General features: G+C 39.3%; 1 protein-coding gene across 1 annotated transcript in view; it reads left to right on the plus strand.

Annotated features, from left to right (window-relative positions):
• Window positions 1-22,472, plus strand: part of TAFA4 (TAFA chemokine like family member 4) — a 111,493-nt gene that overhangs the window by 79,698 nt on the left and 9,323 nt on the right. The window contains exon 3 of the mRNA XM_007192642.1: window positions 13,451-13,606. Coding sequence (XP_007192704.1) covers window positions 13,451-13,606 — 156 coding nt within the window. The remainder of the gene's footprint in view (window positions 1-13,450; window positions 13,607-22,472) is intronic.

Raw genomic sequence — 22,472 nt, forward strand, 5'->3', positions numbered from 1 at the left:
TTTTTTAAATGACATTCTATTTTATTTATTTTATTTTATTTTTGGCTGTGTTGGGTCTTCGTTTCTGTGCGAGGGCTTTCTCTAGTTGTGGCAAGCGGGGGCCGCTCTTTATCATGGTGTGCGGGCCTCTCACTATCGCGGCCTCTCCTGTTGCGGAGCACAAGCTCCAGACGCGCAGGCTCAGTAGTTGTGGCTCACGGGCCCAGCTGCTCCGCGGCATGTGGGATCTTCCCAGACCAGGGCTCGAACCCATGTCCCCTGCATTGGCAGGCAGACTCCCAACCACTGCGCCACCAGGGAAGCCCTAGTTGATGGTATTCTTGACAAAGAATGGCAAAGAGATAGTAGATTTGCTTAAGAAAAGTGTGGAGGGCAAGTCTTTAGAATACGTGTTTTTTTAAAAAAATTTATTTCTTTTACAATAGGTTCTTGTTGGTTATCTATTTTAAATATAGCAGTGTGTACATGTCAATTCCAAACTCCCAATCTATCCCTCTCCCCAGCCTTCCCCCTGGTAACCATAAGTTCATTCTCTAAGTCTGTGAGTCTGTTTCTGTTTTGTAAATAAGTTCATTTGCATCATTTTTTTTTAGATTCCACTTATAAGCGATATATGATATTTGTCTTTTTCTGTCTGACTTACTTCATTTAGTATGATAATCTCTAGGTCTATCCATGTTGCTGCAAATGGCATTATTTCATTCATTTTAATGGCTGAGTAATATTCCATTGTATATATGTACCACATCTTCTTTATCCATTTATCTGTCGAGGGACATTTAGTTTGCTTCCATGTCTTGACTATTGTGAAGAGTGCTGCAATGAACATTGGGGTGCATGTGTCCTTTTGAACCATGTTTTTCTCCAGATATATGCCCAGGAGTGGGATTGTTGGATCATATGGTAGTTCTATTTTTGTTTTCTAAGGAACCTCCATACTGTTCTCCATAGTGGCTGTACCAATTTTCATTCCCACCAACAGTGTAGGAGTGTTCCCTTTTCTCCACACCCTCTCCAGAATTTATTGTTTGTAGACTTTATGATGATACCCATTCTGACTGGTGTGAGGTGATATTTCACTGTAGTTTTGATTTGCATTTCTCTAATAATTAGTGATGTTGAGCATCTTTTCATGTGCTTTTGGCCATTTGTCTGTCTTCTTTGGAGGAATGTCTATTTAGGTCTTCTGCCCATTTTTTGATTGGGTTGTTTGTTGTTTTGATATTGAGTCGCATGAGCTGTTTGTAAATTTTGGAGATTAATCCCTTGTCAGTCACATCGTTTGTGAATGTTTTGTCCCTAGAATAGGTGTATTATTTCAAATAATGTCAGAAGAAAAATTTTCTTAAGATGAATTAGGAATGCTGAGTATGGGAGATTTTTAGATATTCTCAAAACTAAGGTAAGTGGCTGGGTTGTGTTAATGTCAGAACATATTACTGTTTTGACTTTTAATCAGTTATTGAAAAATTGTATTTGTAATGTCTATAAGAATAGGATAAAAATAGTTTTCCCCACAAAGACGGTATTCCAGGTAGATGGGAAATTTTTCTGGAGGAAAGTTGTATTTTTTGAGTGCAGGTGGAAGGTTTTGGGCAGGAAAGGAAAAGGTAGTTGGGATATAATTCTTAGACTGGATTAGATATGGCTTTTCAGGGAAAAATTGTAACATAGTATAATGGATCATCTTTTATTTTATCATTGCCTTTTGCCGCATGATCATAAATGTCTACAAAAGCATTCGGGAGCTTCCCCAATTTCCCCATGAGCTGCTCTTTAGCCCTTTGCCACTTCAGCCATTCTCTTTTGTGAAGTCTTTCCAGGTGATTTTCTCCTCTTTAATTATTGGGCTAAATCTGCCATATTCTCAGTGAATGGCTTTGAGTGGTATTCAAGCAGCTCTACTATTGTCACTTTCAATGACCTTATGAAATGCTTCATCCTTTGTAACATTTGCATCGTAGGATGTTTTGGACCATCGCCGAGAGGCTTGCTGACAGCCTTGATAGGACAGTCCCTGGTGTTGAGTGGGGACTAGTTTTATGTGTGACTAGGCATATTTTTTTATTCTGATGATGTTAATGAATACTCACATAGCAGCAATTAACACAGCTTCCATATAGACCATCCAGCACAAGGGTGGCACACAGAAAATTGGGAAGAGGAGGGTTATAAATGAACTGTCTGTGCTCCTATCAAATGCCTGCCTCTTCATTTAGGTTCCACCCATTACCTCCTACCTACTCAGACATCTCTCTAGCAGCTTTCCCTCTCTCTCAGATTTTTCCCAACAGCATACATGTTTGCTGTAAATTCTCATATCTTAAAAAAAAAATTGCTAACATCTGTATACCCTATACAGTCTCATTTCTCTTCTTCCTTTTACAACACAATTTCTAGCTATAATTATTGTCTCCAATTTCTCACTGTATGCTTTCTCTGAAACCCATTCCAATCATGATTTGCCTCCACTGTTTTTCTGATACTTTTCTTGTGAAGGCCACCCCTGACCTTAATACTGCAATGTCCAGTGGTCCTCATCTTACTTGAACTCAGAACAGCAGTTAACACGATCACTCCCTTATCCTTGAAAACTTTGTCCCGTGGGCTTGCAGAGCACCCCACATTCCTCCTTGGTTCTTTTTTTAGGCCACTGGCCACTGCTTCTCTTCTCCCAAACTCTTAGCACTGAAATGAACCTTTTAAAAAATTCTCGAGTGACAGCTATTTCCTTGGGGATTTTTACCCAGTCTGTTGGCTTTAAATACCATCCACATATTCTAATGATGAACAGATGTCTAGCTTGAAACAAGCCTTCTCTCTTAAACTCCAGACTCAAACGTCTAATCTAACTGCCTATTTGACGTTCTTCAGTTAGGAACCTAACACCTAACAAGCAAGCTCCTGGTTTGCCCTCTTTTATTTAAGAGTCAGCCCCACCCTTCTCGTTGTTGAAGGCAACAACCTCAGAGTCTGCATCGACTCCTCTCTTCCTGTCACATCGTACATTTAACCCATCAACACATCCTGTCACCTCTACCTTCTAAATATATCCAGAATGCCACCTTTTCTTACATCTCCACTGCTACCACCTGGACCAAGCCATCATCACCTCTCCCTGGGTTATGGTGACAGGAGCTGTGTCCCTGCTTCCATCCTTGTTCCTCGTTAGTCTGTGCTCATTACAGTAGATCCTTTACAAATATTTGTCATATCCGGTCATCCTAAGTTCAGACTTCCCAGGGGCTTCCGATCTGGTTGTGAGCCTCACGGTGACCCATGAGGCTCTGGGTAACCTGCCCATTCACCCTGCATTATCTTTCAGACATCATCTCCTACTAATCTTCCCTTCTCTCACATAGCTCCAGGTAAAGGGCCTCTTCCCCTCAGATATCTGCAAGTAATAGTCTCTCACCTGCTTTAATTTCACACTGACGTGTTAGTTTCCTAGGCCCTCCCTGTTTTAAAATCCATTTTTCATGCTTTGTGTTTCTTTCATCACAAAAATACGAAAGATTCTTGAGGAAGAGGGTTTTTTTGTTCTGTTTTGTTCAGTGTTACATTCCCATGTGTCTGGCACAGAGCAAGTGCTCAACGAATATTTATTGAATAAATATGTAAACAAAAAACCCAAAGTCATTTATTCAACATCTATGGTGTAAGTAGCTCACAATTAAACACTTTTCATTCATTAAGCATTTTAATTGAAACTTCATAACCATCATGTGTGATAGATAATGTACTAGTTGTGTATCAGAAAAATGAGACTGAATTACTCAGTTGAATTCCCCAAGTGGGGAAGCTGGCATTCCATTTCAGCAATTCTGACTCCAAGCCCAGGGCTCTCTCCTTGGTTACCAACAGGGAAGAATTCCATTTCTACCTTAGGAGAATCGTTAGATATTTCTATTTGGTATCTCTACTTGTTGAGGCCAGAAGCATCTCTCTTTTTTACTACTGTGTCCTCAACCCCAGCAGAGGGCCTGGCTCATAGTAGGGGCTCAGAGGATATTTGTCTGCACAGCTAAGTTACCATGTTTGTCCAACTGATGGTCCCATGGCTACCATAGTCTTAACTTCTGTGATGTCTCTCTTTTTGACAAAAAGCCAAGTTGGAGCTGGGATAGGGGAAGAAAGTTGAGAATTATAAGGGAAGCACAACTAGGAATACTGGGCATGTTTCCCAAAGGCAGGTGACTAGCCACGGCCTCATTCTCTGCTTTCATTTCATGAAATCTTGTTTTCAGCCTTTTGTTTCCTCTGTTCTGCTTCCATGGAGGGGGGAGGCTGAGAATGCCATAGAGAATACCTTGCTCAAATCAAATAAATGCCTTCTAAGATCACTGGAGTGTGATGCTTCCCTCTGAGGGTGTATTTTCTTGTGCTGGGCTGGAGGAGGAAGGGAAAAAAGGATTTAAACAAAAGGAAAAGGATTCAAGGGAAATAATAGGATAAAGAAAAAGTCACCCTAATCTGATGCCTTCTGTCTCTCCATCAGCTTTCAGGTAGTTTCAGCCGAAGAACTTTTATTGCAAATGTGGTTTTATATTTTACCTCCTTTACACTGGGAAAGCCCTGACTGCACTGGGACAAATAGTTATTTACCCTGCTGTTTGCAACTTTTCTTAAAAGCATATTTATTTATTTATTTATTAAAAACAATTTTTTTAACATCTTTATTGGAGTATAATTGCTTTACATTGTTGTGTTAGTTTCTGCTGTATAACAAAGTCAATCAGCTATACGTATACATATATCCCCATATCTCCTCCCTCTTGCATCTCCCTCCCATCCTCCCTATCCCACCCCTCTAGGTGGTCACAAAGCACCGAGCTGATCTCCCTGTGCTATGTGGCTGCTTCCCACTAGCTATCTGTTTTACATTTGGTAGTGTATATATGTCCATGACACTCTCTCACTTCATCCCAGCTTACCCTTCCCCCTCCCCGTGTCCTGAGGTCCATTCTCTATGTCTGCGTCTTTATTCCTGTCCTGCCCCTAGGTTCTTCAGAACCCTTTTTGTTTTTTTTAGATTCCATATATATGTGTTAGCATACGGTATTTGTTTTTCTCTTTCTGACTTACTTCACTCTGTATGACAGACTCTAGGTCCATCCACCTCACTACAAATAACTCAATTTCCTTTCTTTTTATGGCTGAGTAATATTCCATTGTATACATGTGCCACATCTTCTTTATCCATTCATCTGTCGATGGACACTTAGGTTGCTTCCATGTCCTGGCTATTGTAAATAGAGCTGCAGTGAACATTGTGGTACATGACTCTTTCTGAATTATGGCTTTCTCAGGGTATATGCCCAGTAGTGGGATTGCTGGGTCGTATGGTAGTTTTATCTTTAGTTTTTTAAGGAAGCTCCATACTGTTTTCCATAGTGGCTGTATCAATTTACATTCCCACCAACAGTGCAAGAAGGTTCCCTTTTCTCCACACCCCCTCCAGCATTTATTGTTTTAGATTTTTTGATGATGGCCATTCTGACTGGTGTGAGGTGATACCTCATTGTAGTTTTGATTTGCATTTCTCTAATGATTAGTGATGTTGAGCATCCTTTCATGTGTTTGTTGGCAATCTGTATATCTTCTTTGGAGAAATGTCGATTTAGGTCTTCTGCCCATTTATGGATTGGGTTGTTTGGTTTTTTTGATATTGAGCTGCATGAGCTGCTTGTAAATTTTGGAGATTAATCCTTTGTCAGTTGCTTCGTTTGCAAATATTTGCTCCCATTCTGAGGGTTGTCTTTTCGTCTTGTTTATGGTTTCCTTTGCTGTGCAAAAGCTTTTAAGTTTCATTAGGTCCCTTTTGTTTATTTTTGTTTTTATTTCCATTTCTCTAGGAGGTGGGTCAAAAAGGATCTTGCTGTGATTTATGTCATAGAGTATTCTGCCTATGTTTTCCTCTAGAGTTTTATAGCATCTGGCCTTACATTTAGGTCTTTAATCCATTTTGAGTTATTTTGGTGTATGGTGTTAGGGAGTGTTCTAATTTCATTCTTTTACATGTTGCTGTCCAGTTTTCCCAGCACCAATTATTGAAGAGGCTGTCTTTTCTCCGTTGTATATTCTTGCCTCCTTTATCAAAGATAAGGTGACCGTATGTGAGTGGGTTTATCTCTGGGCTTTGTATCCTGTTCCATTGATTTGTATTTCTGTTTTTGTGCCAGTACCATACTGTCTTGATGACTGTAGCTTTGTAGTATAGTCTGAAGTCAGGGAGCCTGATTCCTCCAGCCCTGATTTTCTTTCTCAAGACTGCTTTGGCTCTTCGGGGTCTTTTGTGTTTCCATACAAATTGTGCAATTTTTTGTTCTAGTTCTGTGAAAAATGCCATTGGTAGTTTGATAGGGATTGCACTGAATCTGTAGATTGCTTTGGGTAGTATAGTCATTTTCACAATGTTGATTCTTCCACTTAAAGAACATGGTATATCTCTCCATCTGTTTGTATCATCTTTAACTTCTTTCATCAGTGTCTTATAGTTTTCTGCATACAGGTCTTTTGTCTCCTTAGGTAGGTTTATTCCTAGGTATTTTATTCTTTTTGTTGCGATGGTAAATGGGAGTGTTTCCATAATTTCTCTTTCAGATTTTTCATCATTAGTGTATAGGAATGTAAGAGATTTCTGTGCATTAACTTTTCATCCTGCTACTTTACCAAATTCATTGATTAGCTCTAGTAGTTTTCTGGTAGCATCTTTAGGATTTTCTATGTATAGTATCATGTCATTTGCAAACAGTGACAGTTTTACTTCTTCTTTTCTGATTTGGATTCCTTTTATTTCTTTTTCTTTTCTGACTGCTGTGGCTAAAACTTCCAAAACTATGTTGAATGATAGTGGTGAGAGTGGGCAACCTTGTCTTGTTCCTGATCTTAGTGGAAATGGTTTCAGTTTAAAAGCATATTTAATAAGAAAAAAAGATATGTATTTAAGCAGATAAAGTTAATCCATCCTCTATAGCAATCCCAAAGCAATCAATTTTTGTTGTAAGGATTGTCATAACTCTTTTAATGTTATATACATCAATTATTCAGGTGAGTGAGGAACCAGACATCTTAAATTTTACAATTCTGCAAATATTAATTTTGAGTCACCTTTTTTGAAAAGAACATATACAACCTGATTGCAAGTTCAGAAGTGTGGAAAGGAATCAAGGACGTTTCAAGTTTCCCCACTTATAAAATATGTCTCCAAGAACACTGAGAATAGTGTCTGCCACATAGTATACTGTATGAAAGTGTTGGGTAAATAAATAGAAATAAATACGCTTCCATCTATCTGCCCAGACAAAACTGGAAGGAAAATGGCCCAGAAACTGACAAGGTTAACAGCAAAAAAAGGACAGTTTTTTTCCCCCCTCTTTGGCCAGTTTCTGTCCAGTGAACCTGGCTCCACTTCTGGATAATTCATTCGTATATACTCCAATTCACACCTTGAAGCTCTAAAGTAAGAGAAATGAGAGATTTCAGCTACAACTTCTCACTTATTGCACAGGTATTATGTATATGTATTTAGCTGTAGTTTTCAAGACAGATCCCCAACTGAAATATTCCCTGCAGTTTAAGAGAGAAAATGCATCTTTGTTTTAAGTGAATTTACTTGAAGTGGCCACTTTCTGGTACTAAGCTTATTGAACAAGGTATCCCTTTTGTATGTTTTTAGAGAACTAAGCCACTAGTTTCTTGTCTGTTTTCTACTTTCTTTCTTTTTTTTTTTCATCCAGCAACACTATACTACATAGCTGTATGATGTTTACGATGGTTACATTTATATTTCAACTTGACTGGCAGGGTGCCCAGTCACACATTATTCTGGGTGTTTCTGTGAGGGTGTTTTGGATAAGATTAATATTTGAATCTATAGACTGAGTGAAGCAGATTGCCCTCCCTAACGTGGGTGGGCCTCATCCAATCAGCTGCAGGCCTGAATAGAGCAAAAAGCCTAACCTTCCCCTTGAATAAGAGAGAATTCTTCCAGGCTTTGAATTGGGACGTACCTTTTCCTGTTTTTGCACTCAAACTGAAACATCAGCTCTCACTGCATCATGAATCTGTCCACCCTTGGACACATCTCGTTGGCTCCCTTTCTTTGGAGAACACTGACTAATACAATGTTAACACGTGAGCTGCTCAAGCATGTATAATCAGTGATTTCTGTGCATCGGCCCACACTGGATCCCTATCTTCTGCCATCATTCCTTCAGCAGTTTCAAGTACCTGTTTCTGAGAACCCATCTCCTGTGCCAGGAACAAAGATTACAAAGAAACGAGGCACATCCTTATTCAAAGATTACGGTCACATGTCAACAGTACACACATTTCTAGAAAGACTGTCTAAATGGAGTCACACAAGCATTGTTAGCAAGTAGAAAAGACGTTTACGTGGGAACCTGAGCCATAGCTTGTGACTTGCTGAGGTAGAGATACTATTCTGGCTGTACTGGGTGAAATATTAGCTACCATAGCTACTACATTTTCTGCTGTGAGAGCATAGACACTGCCTGGGTTTGAATCTCTTTCTATTTTCTAGTTGTGTTAACTTGGGCAAATAACTTTCTGGACATTTTATTAATGTAAAATAGGAATAAAAATAGTGCCTGTATTGTAGCAGTTTAAAAGATTACATAGAATATTTGTAGAAAGTTTAGAAGAGTGCCTGCAACCTACCATATTTTATCAAATCTAAGATGCTGTCAGTTGTGAAATATACTGCTGTTTTGTGTATTTCAAAGAAAGAAAAGCAATGCCAATTGTAATGGTAAGATGCTATCAGTTGTGACACATCCTGACATGTTAAAATATGTATCTTAAAATCAATGAGGTACCATAGTTGGTGCTATATAAATGAATAAAATTCTAGACCAGGCAAGCTGATTATTCAGAGACAAGATTGAATAGAAAAAAAAACTATTTGCATTTGTGGATGGTTATCTAAATAGCAACAAAATTCTAAGCAAACTATAATATTAATGAATGTTCACATCACTTCTTGACTATTCTAGGAAGTTACTAAAGCATATTTCTTTTATTTTCTTAATGAGGTTTAGAGCTGCTTTCATTATAGACTCTCTAGGGCCATTAAAAATCTAATTAAGGCATGATGGCTGTTATAGACTGAGTGTTTGTGCCCCCCCCCCGCCCACCAAATTCATATGTTGAAGCTCTAACCCCCAAATGTGACTGTATCTGGAAAGAGCGTCTGTGAGGAGGTGATAGAGGTTAAATGAGGTCATAAGGTGGGCCCTAATTTAATAGGGCTGGTGTCCTTAGGAAAAAAAGGAGGAGACACCAGAGCACGTGCTCTCTCTCTCTCTGCCATGTGAGGACATGGTAAGAAGGAGGCTGTTTTAAAGCCAGGAAAAGAGCTCTCACCAGGAATTGAATTGGCCAGCACCTTGATCTTGGATTTCTGGCTTCCAGAACTCTGAGAAATAAATGTCTGTTGTTGAAGCCACCCAGTCTGTGGTAGTTTGTTGTGGCAGCTGAGCAAACTGAGACAATGGCCAACAGGGAGGGTGGTCACTGAGAGAAGACTGAGGGTGAATTCATCCCGGCCACCCCTCTTCCCCCTCCGTGGCTACTCATTACCTCTCCAGGACTGTTTGACCTGAAGTGCTTATTTGCAATTGGAAACTACAGAAAGGATCTCCCCATGAACTCTTCCCAATCCTCACTTTTCTGCTTACTTGGTGCTAAAGTCCCATGCTACTTTACTGACATTGTAATTACTCTTTATTTTTTACTTATTTACAGTTGTACACAACTACCTATGGGAAATCAACACTCTTCTTTCGAACATTTAATTAGGTTTATAGTTTTAATTACTCCTTTCATATTTATGTTTTCCTCTGTAGTGGATTGAAAACTTTCTCTCATGCTGGCGATTTGACTCTCTGGGTACTGGTTCCGCTTTTATGTATTTTACAAATGAAACTTTGCCTTAGTGTTTGTTCTCACCATTAATTGGATTTTGCTTCCACCATTTAAGATAGTATGACAGGGAAGGGCCAGAAAAAATTCACCATGATATAGAGGTTACTTTGTAGAAGGTCTATCTTTATGGATTAAAAATCTGAAATACAGAATTTTAAAAAGGAGCTTTGTTATTCGAAGCACATACACCAAACAACAGAAACCAAGCAAAGCATTAACCTGTGGGAATCCTTGGGGAAACCTGTTTTAATGAGTAGATGAGATTTCTTGTAATTCACAGAACAATTTATATGTAAATGGTGTATCTGAAAATCATGAGGGTGCTCGAGGGTGCCTGAAAAGCTTGCCTTTCATTAATAATTTCTAAACATTGCCTCTACAATCTTGTTTCATTTTTTTTTTTATCAGAGCAAAGGTAGGTCTTTCCATCTTGGTATAACCAGAGTTGGTGTATTAGTTATCCATTGCTGTGTAACAAATTAGCCCCCATCTTAGATGCTTGAAACAATCAACAAACAGTTGGCTCTTGAACAACATAGGTTTGAACTGTGCAGGTCCACTCTACTCTGATTTTCTTCAATAAATATGTACTATAGTACCATACGACCTGTGGTTGGCTGAATCCATGGATGCATAACTACAAGTAAGGAGGGCCAACCATAAGTTATACTCAGGTTTTCGACTGGGTGTGCGGGGTCAGCGCTTCTAACTCCTGCATCGTTCACAGGTCAACTATATATTATTTTACACAGTCTTTGAGCAGCAGGAATCTGGGAATGGCTTAGCTGGGTGGTCCAGACTCAGGGTTGTTAGATTGCAGTTGAGCTGTTGGCTGGGATTGTAGTCTTTGAAGCCTTGACTAGGGCTGTAGGATCCACTTCCAAACTCACTCATGGCAGCACACAGCATGATTTCCTCCAGAGTGACTGATGAGCAAGCAAGGGACTGCACCGCTGTCTTTTATAACCTGACTGTGGAAGTGATAAACCATCACTTCTGATGTATGCTATTGGCACTGGCACACAGACCAATGCTTGTGCGGTGTAGGAGGGAATATACCTAGAAGCTCACTTACAGGGTTGTTGGCAGGGGGCTTCAGTTCCTTGCCACAAGGGCCCCTTTATAGGGCCACTTATCCCATGGTTTCCTTTGAGTGAGTGATCCAGAAGGCACAGAAAGGGTGACCACCTAATTTTGGAAGTGACATATCATCATTTCCTCTGCACGCTATTGGTCATAAAGACCAACCCTGGTACCATGTGGGAAGGGACTGCACAAACGTGTGGACAGTAGGAGGCAGGGAGCATTAGGGACCATCTTAGATGGTGGCTGCCACAGCTGACATGACCTTGAACGAAACGACAGACTCATGGAGTGGAATCATCCCCTCAGGTCCAGCCATGAGAATGGGTCCACTCAGTGTTAAGCTAAGTTCTCTCTTGGTTTTACAATCTCCTGATAATTTTCCAATAAATTCTCTTTGGCTTAAGTGAGCTTAGATCACTTTCCATTGTTAAAAGACTCCTAACTGATAAAATGAACTCCAATGTAAATTAAACGTAAACCATTTTCTGTTTGTTACAGGACTATGGAAGTCAGTTTTATCACTGTTGGTGATGGGAGATAGAAATATAGAATTGTGGACAGAGCAGTGAGAACCTGTGGTGCTAGGATGGAATTGGAGATGCCAGTGTGGACTTATGCTGTGGACTTACGCTGCACACACACACACACACACACACACACACACACACACACACACACACACACACACACACATACACACACACACACACACACACACACACACACACACACACACACACACACACACACACACACACACACACACACACACCCTTCCTCGGTCTATCTGCCCTTTCAGCCCCAAATCTCTTTTGAGCCAGAAAGTTAGTTAAGATCTCAAAGAATAATGGGGCTATGTCAAAATGACACAGCTGCCAGTATGAAGGGGTTCCTCCTGTCTAGATCTGAGATAATTTGAATATTAATATAGAATCCGTTTTGCAACCATAATATTAATAATTGGTTCTGGTGGAAGTCATCAATGGATGCTAAAAATAGTGGGTCAGAGGTTGAAGAGTGGGGTGTTTACATAGTTTGAATATATTTCCCCTTAAAATGCTTATTAATTACAAAGGGCAAAATAGTACCTTTAGAAATGGAGAAATCTGGCAGCCACCACCTTAAGCATGTGATTAAAAGTAACAGCACCAAAAGCTGGATAAATGACCTTATGTGCCTCCTGATATGATGCACTGAGAAGAACATAGTGTCACTTCTGGGGTAATCTGCTAAAAGTGCATTACCTGACTCTAATCAGGAGGAGACATCAGACAAATCCAAACTGAGGAACATTCTACAAAATAACTGACATGTGTTCTTTAAAAATGTCAAGGTCAAGAAAGATAAAGGCTGAGGAATAGTTTCTGATTAAAGAAGGCTAAAGAAATGTGAACTAAATATAATGTAGGCTTCTGCATTGGATCCTGAGCAGGGGGGGAAATGGCTCTAAAGGACATTTTTGGGACAAGTGGAAAAATTTGACTGTAGATTGTCAGTTATATAATAGCACTGTATTAATGTTAGATGTCCTGAATTCGTTAATTATGTCAGAGAAAGTCTTTATTCTTGGGAAATACACAGTATTTAGGGGTGAAGGAGTGTCATGTCTGCAACTTACTCTCAGATGGCTCAGAAAAATATATGAAAGAGAGTGAATGATAAAGCAAATGGGGTCACATGTTAACAATTAGGGAATCTAGGTAAAAGGTCTTATATCAGTTTGCTATTGTTGCTGTGACAAATTACCATAAATTTAGCGGCTTGTTTCTGTAGGTGAGAAGTCTGGCAGTTTGGCTGGTTTCTCTGGGTTAAAATCAAGGTATCCGCAGGAGAGCATTCCTTTATGGGGACCCTGGGGAAGAATCTGCTTCCAAGCACGTCCTGGCTTTTGGCAGAATTCAGTCTCTTGTTGTTGTAGGACTGAAGTCTCCATTTCCTTGACTCTTGGCCCCTCCATTTTCAAGCCAGCAATGGTGCTTTGAGTCCTCCTCATGGTTTAAATCTGAATTCGCCTTCTGTTTCATCTCTCTGCTTTGAAGGGCTCATCACCTTAGCTCTACAGGGATAATCCAGGATAATCTCCCTCTCTTAAACTTAACCAGTTAATAATCTTAATTACATCCGCAAAGTCTCTTTTGCCATGTAAGTAACATAACATAGCCACTGGTGTGATACCAGGGGCTAAAGGTCCTGGAAGCCAAATTTCTGTCTACCTCAGTTTTATAGGAGTTTTTTTGCACTATTCTTGCCACCTTTATATAAGTTTAAATTTACATCAAAACAAACAAACAAAAAGGATTCATAAGCATAGTACACATGGAATTGGGAAATGTAGTCATGGCATCATTCACGGCCTTGGTACTTTCATTTCTTCCTAACAGCACTGGGTCTGTTTTGCTCCCCTGTTACCCACCAGGTCACCACCAAATCAAGCAAGGGACCTGTGAGGTGGTCGCAGTTCACAGGTGCTGTAACAAGAACCGCATAGAGGAGCGATCACAAACGGTCAAGTGTTCTTGCTTCCCAGGACAGGTTGCTGGCACAACTCGGGCTCAGCCTTCTTGTGTTGAAGGTAAGACCTTTCTGGTCAGTTTCCCTAATGTTGCAAAAGGACCTAACACTAATAAAGAACCCCCTTACTTTGTTGTCTTTGCAACTCAAAGAAAACTAGGGCTGCACCTACGTCAACTATGTCAGTGTCATTTAAAAAATGAACATAAATATAACCCCACAGATTTCTTAATGAGTAGGGTATTAATGATGTCTCCCAAGAGGTACCAATGAGGAGTTCTGTTACTGGACAATCAGGAAGATATGCTTTGATTTCTGCTTGCCCAGCTGTCTCTCCAAATATCACCCACTGGAGCAGTTTCTTCCCTAGACATGCTCTTCTGCCTCCTCTAAAACTCTATTCAGAAAGTCAGCAACCTGGTTTTCTCACCTAGCGTTTGATGTTCTAGACTAATGTTCTCTTTATTTCTAGTTTACTATTTATACAACATCTTTGGAGCAAGTTCCCTGGGAATAGTTTGGGATATCATTCATTTGTTGTTTCCCTATCCCCTAGCAGAATACGGTGCCAGTGGTTTAGAAAAAAACTGAATCAATGTTGATGGTTGTGGGTGGAGGCCTGGGATTGATTCCTTTTGATGCCCCCTGGCTCCTTCCAGCAGACACCTAGTTGGAAACAAGTATCAGTCCCCAGGGGGACAGATGCATGAGGTTAAGTCTTGTAGCAGTTTCTCTGCAGTGGTGTGAAACCTCCCTGAAAATGAACACCTCCTGTCTTATCTGATGCATTTCTAAAGGTCAGCAGTTAACACACACACACATTCTTATCTCTAGAATCATACAGTCGACAATAATTAAGCACATCCCACCTGCCCTACCAAACAGACACACATTTATAGACTGTAAGGTGTACATGTATTGTTTACATACCAGTGCTATGTATCAGCATGACATCAGCTACCTTTCAAACTGGAAAGTGAACGTGGAAAATGTCCCATCTAGAATTCCTCACCAGAAACCCCGGGGGCCAAATGTGTTGCTGAATTCCGATTCTGTCAGATTTAGTTAAGGCAACACAGTGCATATGCCATCTATTACCTAACAGACCTAATGTCTTCTGCAGTTGCACCCCATAATCACAGATATTAATATTTATACAGTCAAATATATGAATATTCATGCAGGATGGGATAAGGCAAGATGAAGAACCTCATGTTAATTCAAGTCAGGTATTGGCTGCCATTCTAAAGAAATTCTTGCCATTTTCAGAGCTTTTTGGATTTGGGGCTTAAAGATAAAGGATTGTAGGCCTATAAAAAAAAAAGGTAAGGATCTTTAACATTAAAAAAAAAAATTGCTAAGTTTGTCTCCCCAGCTGGGACAGTTTAGTGTATATATTTGCTCCATTACTGAATCCGGATCACACTCATTTTGTCTCCTTGCTCTCTCTCAAATCAGTCCACTCTTCTCTACCCCACTGTCACCTCCACAAGTCTAAGGGCCTAATTACATTTTGCTGAGCTTACTACTCTTCGTCTTCCAATTTTCACGCTGTAGCCAGAATGATCCTTCTACAGAAACTGAACTCATTACGTCACTCCCATATTTAAAGCCACACTTCAGTGACTTTCCACCGTCTTTAAAATGAAATCCAAATTCCTTACCACGGCTTGGCTGATGAAGCCCTGCGTAATCTCGTTCTGTCTTACTTTTTTCTTTGAACTACTGTACCCCAGGCAAACTGGAGTCTTTTCTGTTCCCTTTCATCTCTGCACTTCACCTGTCTATATCCATTGCCTGAATCGTTGCCTTCATCCCCCCAACACACATTTGTCCACTTAATGCCTAGTCTCCTTTCAAATCTTCTATATGTTCTTGTATCTCCCCATACTTCCAGTTCATGATGTGCATCTTGTTTTGTTGTAAAAACTTGTCGAATGTATGCTTCCCATTAGTCTGCAAGTTGCTTGAGGATGGGAACTGGGTCTCTTATTTACATCTCCCCGCAGTGGCTGGTGCATGATGAGTTTTAGCACAGGAGAGAGTGATTTCATCTTCACTAAGCACAGATTCATTTCAAAAGGTAACAACAATGGTTGCTTGCCTCTGTAGATTTTATTTAATTTTTAATTAACAGTTGTAAAGATTTTTAATGTTTTTATTGAAGTATAGTTGACATACAATATTATGGTAGTTTTAGGTGTACAACATAGTGGTTTGACATTGATAAACATTACATACTGATCACCAGGATAAGTCAACCATCTGTTGCCATACAAAATTATTACAATATTATTGACTATATTCCCTGTGCTGTATATTACATCCCCATGGCTTATTTTATAACTGGGAGTTTGTACCTCTTAATTCTCTTCACCTATTTTGTCCAACCTCCCACACTTCTCCCCTCTGGAGACCACCAGTTTTTTTTCTGCATCTGTGAGTCTGTTTCTGTTTGGTTTTGTTTGTTGTTCTTTTTGTTTGTTTGTTTGTTTGTTTTTTTAAATTTATTTATTTAATTAATTAATTTATTTATTTTTGGCTGTGCTGGGTCTTCGGTTCGTGCGAGGGCTTTCTCTAGTTGCGGCAAGTGGGGGCCACTCTTCATCGCGGTGTTTGTTTGTTTTTTAGATTCCACATATAAGTGAAATAATATGTTATTTGTCTTTCTTTGTCTGACTTATTTCACTTAGCATAATACTCTCTAGATACATTCACATTGTTGCAAATGACAGAATTTTCTTCTTTTTTTATGTTTGAGTAATATTCCATTGTATATATATACACCACATCTTCTTTATCCATTCATCTGTTGATGGGCAGTTAGATTGTTTCCATACATTGGCTATTGTAAATAATGCTGCAGTGAACATAGAGGTGCATATTTCTTTTCCAGTTAGTGTTTTTGTATTCTTTGGGTAGATAGCCAGAAGTGGGGTAGCTGCTGGATCATATGGTAGTTCTATTCCTAGTATTTTGAGGAATCTCCATACTGTCTTCCATAGTGGCTGCACCAATTTAAATTCCCAACGACAGTGTATAAGGGTTTGCTTATCCCACACGTGATTGTTTCCTTAATTTTTCTTAGTTTGTTATTAGTTTATGGAAATACAATAGATTTATGTATATTGATTTTTGTATCCTGCAACTTCACTGAATCCACTTATCAGTTTTAATAGTTTTTTGGTGGAGTCTTTAAGGTTTTTTTAATATATACTATCATGTCATCTGCAAACAGTGACAGTTTTACTTCTTTTTTTCTAATTTGGATAACTTTTATTTCTTTTTCTTGTCTGATTGTTGTGGCTAGGACTTCCCACACTGTGTTGAGTAAAAGTCGTGATAGTAGGGATCCTTGTCTTGTTCCTGATCTTAGAGGAAAAGCTTTCAGCATTTCACCATTGAGTGTGATGTTAACTGTGGGTTTATTGTATATGGCCTTTATTATGTTGAGGTACATTCCCTCTATACTCACTTTGTTGAGAGTTTTTAATCATAACTGGATGTTGAATTTTGCCAAGTGCTTTTTCTTTATCTATTGAGATGACTGTGTGATTTTCTCCTTTATTTTGTAAATGTGGTGCATCACATTGATTGATTTGCAGATATTGAACCATCCTTGAATTCCTGGAATAAATCCCACTTGACCATGGCATATGGTCTTTTTAATGTACTGTTGAATTAGGTTTGCTAATATTTTGTTGAGGTTTTTTGCTTCTATCTTCATCAGGGATGTTGGCCAGTAACTGTCTTTCTTTTTTCTTTTTTTGGTGTAGAGTCTTTGTCTATAGTTTTAGTATAAGGATAATGAGTTTGGAAGCATTCCTTCCTCTTTAACTTTTTGGAATAATTTGAAAAGGATAAGTATTGACTCTTCTTTAAATGTTTTATAGAATTCATCTCTGAAGACATCTGGTCCTGGGCTTTGTTGTGAGGGGTTTTTTTTTTTGTTTTGTTTTTTGGAGTACACTTGCTTTACACTGCTGTGTCAGTTTCTGCTGTACAGCAAAGTGAATCAGCCATATGTATACACATATCCCCTGATTTGTGGATTTCCTTCCCATTTAGGTCACCGCAGAGCACGAAGGTAGAGTTCCCTGTGCCATATAGTAGGTTCTCATTAGTTATCTATTTTATACTTGGTATTGATAGTATATATATTGTCAATTCCAATCTCCCAATTCATCCCAACCTCCCCTTCCCCCTTGGTATCCTGTTGTGAGTTCTTGGATTACTGATTCAATTTCAATACTAGTAATCAATTTGTTCAGATTTTCTATTTCTTCCTGATTGTCTTAGAAGAACGTATGTTTCTAGGAGTTTATCTATTTCTTTTAGGTTGTTCAGTTTGTTGGTATATAATTATTCCTACTAACCTCTTATGATTTTTTGTATTTCTGTGGTGTTGGTTGTAACTTCTCTTTCATTTCTGATTTTATTTATTTGGGCCCTTTCTTTTTTTTGCTTGATGAGTCTGGCTAAACGTTAATCAATTTTGTTTATATTTTCAAAGAACAAGCTCTTAGTTTCATTGATCTTGTCTATTTTCTTTTTAGTCTCTGTTTCACTTATTTCTGCTCTAATATTTATTATTTCCTTCCTTCTGCTGACTTTAGGCTTTGTTTGTTCCTCTTCTTCTAATTCCTTTAGATGGTAAGTTAGGTTGTTTATTTGAGATTTTTCTTGTTTCTGAGGTAGGCCTGTATCACTGAATTTCCCTCTTAGAACTACATTCACTGCATCCTATAGATTCTGGAAAATTGTATTTTATTTTTATTTGTTTTGAGATATTTTCTGATTTCCTCTTTGATTTCTTCATTGACGAATTGGTTTTTTGGTAACATGTTGTTTAGTCTCCACACGTTTGTGTTTTATCCAGGTTTCTTTTTGTAATTTGATTTCTTGTTTCATACCTCTGTGGGTGGTTGAAAGTGCTTGATTTCAGTCGTCTTAAATTTATTGAGACTTGTGTTATGGCATAATGTGATCTATCCTGGAGAATGTTCCATGTGCTCTTGAAATGTATGTGTTTTTTCTGCTTTTATAGGAAACTGTTTATTTTATACTGGAGTACAGTTGATTAACAGTGTTGTGTTAGTTTCAGGTGTATAGCAAAGTGATTCAGTTATACATATACATGTTTCTACTCTTTTTCAAATTCTTTTCCCATTTAGCTTATTACAGAGTACGGAGCAGAGTTCCCTGCTGCTATACAGTAGGACCTTGTTGGTTATCTATTTTAAATATAGACGCGTGTACATGTCAAGCCTAAACTCCCAATCTATCCCTCCCCCCACCCTTCCCCCCAGTATCTATAAGTTCCTTCTCTAAGTCTGTGATTCTGTTTCTGTTTTGTAAATAAGTTCATTTGTATCCGTTTTCTTAGATTCCATATATAAGCGATATTATATGATATTTGTCTTTCTCTTTCTGACTTAACTTCACATAATATGATAATCTCTAGGTCCATCCATGTTGCTGCAAATGGCATTATTTCATTCATTTTAATGGCTGAGTAATATTTCATTGTCTATATGTACCACATCTTCTTTATCCATTCATCTGTTTGCTTCCATGTCTTGCTTCCATGTCTTGGCTACTGTAAACAGTGCTGCAATGAACATTGGGTGCCGTATCCTTTTGAACCATGGTTTTCTCTGGATATATGCCCAGGAGTGGGAGAGCCGGAACATATGGTAGCTCAATTTTTCCATTTGTAAGGAACCTCAATATGGTTTTCCATAGTGGCTCTACCAATTTACATTCCCACAAACAGTGTAGGAGGGTTCCCTTTTCTCCACCCCCTCTACAGCATTTATTGTTTGCAGATATTTTGATGATGGCCATTCTGACTGGTGTGAGGTGGTATCTCATAATTTTGATTTGCATTTCTCTAGTAATGAGTGATATTGAGCATCTTTTCATGTGCCTCTTGGTCTTCTGTATGTCTTCTTTGGAGAAATGTCGATTTAGGTCTTCTGCCCATCTTTTGATTGGGTTGTTTGTGTTTTTGATACTGAGTCACATGAGCTGTTTGTAAATTTTGGAGACTAATCCCTTGTTGGTCGAATCATTTGCAAACATTTTCTCCCATTCTGTGGGTTCTCTTTTCATTTTGTTTATGGTTTCCTTTGCTGTGCAAAAGCTTTTGAGTTTAATTAGGTCACATTTGTTTATTTTTGTTTTTATTTCCATTACTCTGGGAGACGGATCGAAAAAGATATTGCTGTGATCTGTGTCAAAGAGTGTCCTGCCTATGTTTTCCTCTAAGAGTTTTATAGTATCTGGTCTTACATTTAGGTCTTTAATCCATCTTGAGTTTACTTTTTTTGTGTGCTTTTTTTTTGGTGGCCTGTATCTATTAAGGTCATCTGATCTAATGTGTCACTTAAGGCCAATGTTTCATTATTGATTTTTTGGTCTGGATGATCTGTCCATTGAGGTAAGTGGGGTGTTCACGTCCTCCTATTATACCTGTCAAGTTCTACCTTTATATCTGTTAATATTTACTTTATGTGTTTAGGTGCTCCTCTGTTGGGTGCATAGATATTTATAAGCATTATACCTTGTTGGATTGATCCCTTTTTTATTAGGTAATATCCTTCTTTGTCTCTGTTTACAGTTTTTGTTTTAGAGTCTATTCTAAGTATTGCTACATCTGCTGTTGATTCCCTTTAGTGTATTTTTCATTTAAGTTACTGTATTTTTTTTTTTTAATCAGAGTATAGTTGATTTACAATGTTGTGATAGTTTCAGGTGTACAGCAAAGTGAATCAGTTATACATATACATACATCCACTCTTTTTTAGATTCTTTTCCCATACAGGCCATTACAGAGTACTGAGTAGAAGTTACTGTATTCTTTAGTTGATTTTTTTTTTGAAGTTCTATCCCTTTTTTGAAGTTCTCACTGAGTTCATTCATTCTTCTCCTTTGTTCAGTGAGTGTCTTTATGACTATTACTTTAAACTCTTTAGCTGGTAAATCGGTTACCTCCATTTCATTTAGTTCTTTTTCTGTGTTTTTTTCCTGTTTATTTCCACTTGGAAGGTGGTTGTCTCCTCATTTTGGCTAACTACATATATGAGGTATGTCAGCTATGTCTCCCAGTCTTGAAAGAGTGGCCTTATGTACAAGGTGCCCTGTGGGGCCCAGTGGCACAGTCACCCTTGGTCACCAGAGCCAGGTGCTCCAGAGGTATCACCGGTGTGGGCTGTATGCACCCTCCTTTTATGCTTGAGTCTTGATTGCTACAGACACACTGGTTGGTGGGCAGGGCTGACCCCCAGGCTGGCTGGTTGCATGGGTTGGCCAGGACTGTTATGGGGCACGTTGATGTGTAGAACTCGTCTCTGGCACAACTGGCTGTGAGGCCTGATCATGACTCTTGTGGGACTGCTGGTGTGCGGAGCTCTCCGAATGCGAGCTGCTTTAGAGGGACACCAGTGCCAGTCAAGCTGCTGGGTCAAGTAGGGGGCAAGAACCATTTTGCAGGGGCACTGGTAACGGCTGAGGTGGCCCAGCAGGTAGGGCAGGAGCTCCTTTGGAGGGACTGATCACAGCGGGGTAGGGTCTTAGGGGAGTGCCGGGGTGGGGCACACAGTGTTAGCTAGGTAGATGATGGAGAGTTACGGAAATGGTGCACATCAGTGCTGGGCAAGCTAGGTGAAAGGAGAGTTTAAAAAAAAAAGGGTTCCTGCCAGCACTTCTGTCCCTGGAGAAAGTTCCACCGGATCCCTGCCCCTCTGGCATGTGTCCTAAATTTTAGTCGATGAATTTCCTCCTTGCGTCACACAGGCACTTTGCAAGCTGGTGCCTCTGTACTGGGACTTGGAGCAAGTGAGTTTGTGTGTGAATCCTTCAAGGGTGGAGTCTCAGTTTTCTCCATTCCTATAGCTCTCCTAGACGTAAGCTCCACTAGTTTTCAAGGCCAGATGTTCTAAGGGCTCATCTTCCTGGTGCAGGACCCCCGGGCTGGGGCAGTTGATGTGGGGCTCGGACCCTTTGCTCCTCGGCAGGGAGCTTCATGGTTGTGATATCCCTCCTGCTTGTGGGTCCCCGCACCAGGGGTGTGGGGTTCTGACTAGACCACATCTCTGCCCTTCGTGCCTGTTTGGAGGTGGCCTTTTCTTTATAGCCTCAGTTGTAGAAAATATGTTCTCCTAGTCTCTAGGTCATGCTCGGAAATAGTTGTTCTATAGGTATTTGTAGTTTTGGTGTGTCCATGGGAGGAGGTGAGCTCAGGATCTTCCTATTCTGCCATTTTATCCAGAACCAACATCGCCTCTGTATACTTTAAACTTCTGCAGGAGCTCACGAATCATAACAAACTGTATTTATACTGTCTAGTTTAGACTATTTGGATATAAAAATCTTACATATCTAAATAATGTTTTACAATACTCAAAGCACTTTTATCGATGCCTGGAAAGTACAGATAGGGTAATAATTCCTATTAGCATCTGTCTCTTAGTAAAGGAAATACTAATACCTTATCATAAACTAGCTTGTTTTAAATTTTGTATATGGGAAAAATCCCTTTTGGCCTCTACCCTATGGGTACCCTATGGGTTTGGTCAATATATTTTCCATATACTTGTGTATTTAAGACAGGTCTGTAGAAAATGTGGTAGATTTCAGTATGAATGTGTTTTACACAAATGGCTATCACTCTGGATATTTCTTAATCCAATGTGCATTATTCCTATTCGTATTAGGCTGTGGAGCTCTTTGTGTGCTAGTACCTACTGACCTGTTTTTTTAATCGCTCCACAGCACCCATTATATTGGACAGGTTATAATTTATTTATCTGTTCTTCTACTGAAAGACATTTTGGTTATGTCTATGGCAAAGGAAACACGCTCACAGGGTCCATGATTTCCCTAGTGCAGAGGATCAGTAAGTGATGGAGACCAATTATTTGGTG

The sequence above is a fragment of the Balaenoptera acutorostrata genome, chromosome 10 (assembly GCF_949987535.1).
Source record: "Balaenoptera acutorostrata chromosome 10, mBalAcu1.1, whole genome shotgun sequence".
Classification (NCBI taxonomy): domain Eukaryota; kingdom Metazoa; phylum Chordata; class Mammalia; order Artiodactyla; family Balaenopteridae; genus Balaenoptera; species Balaenoptera acutorostrata.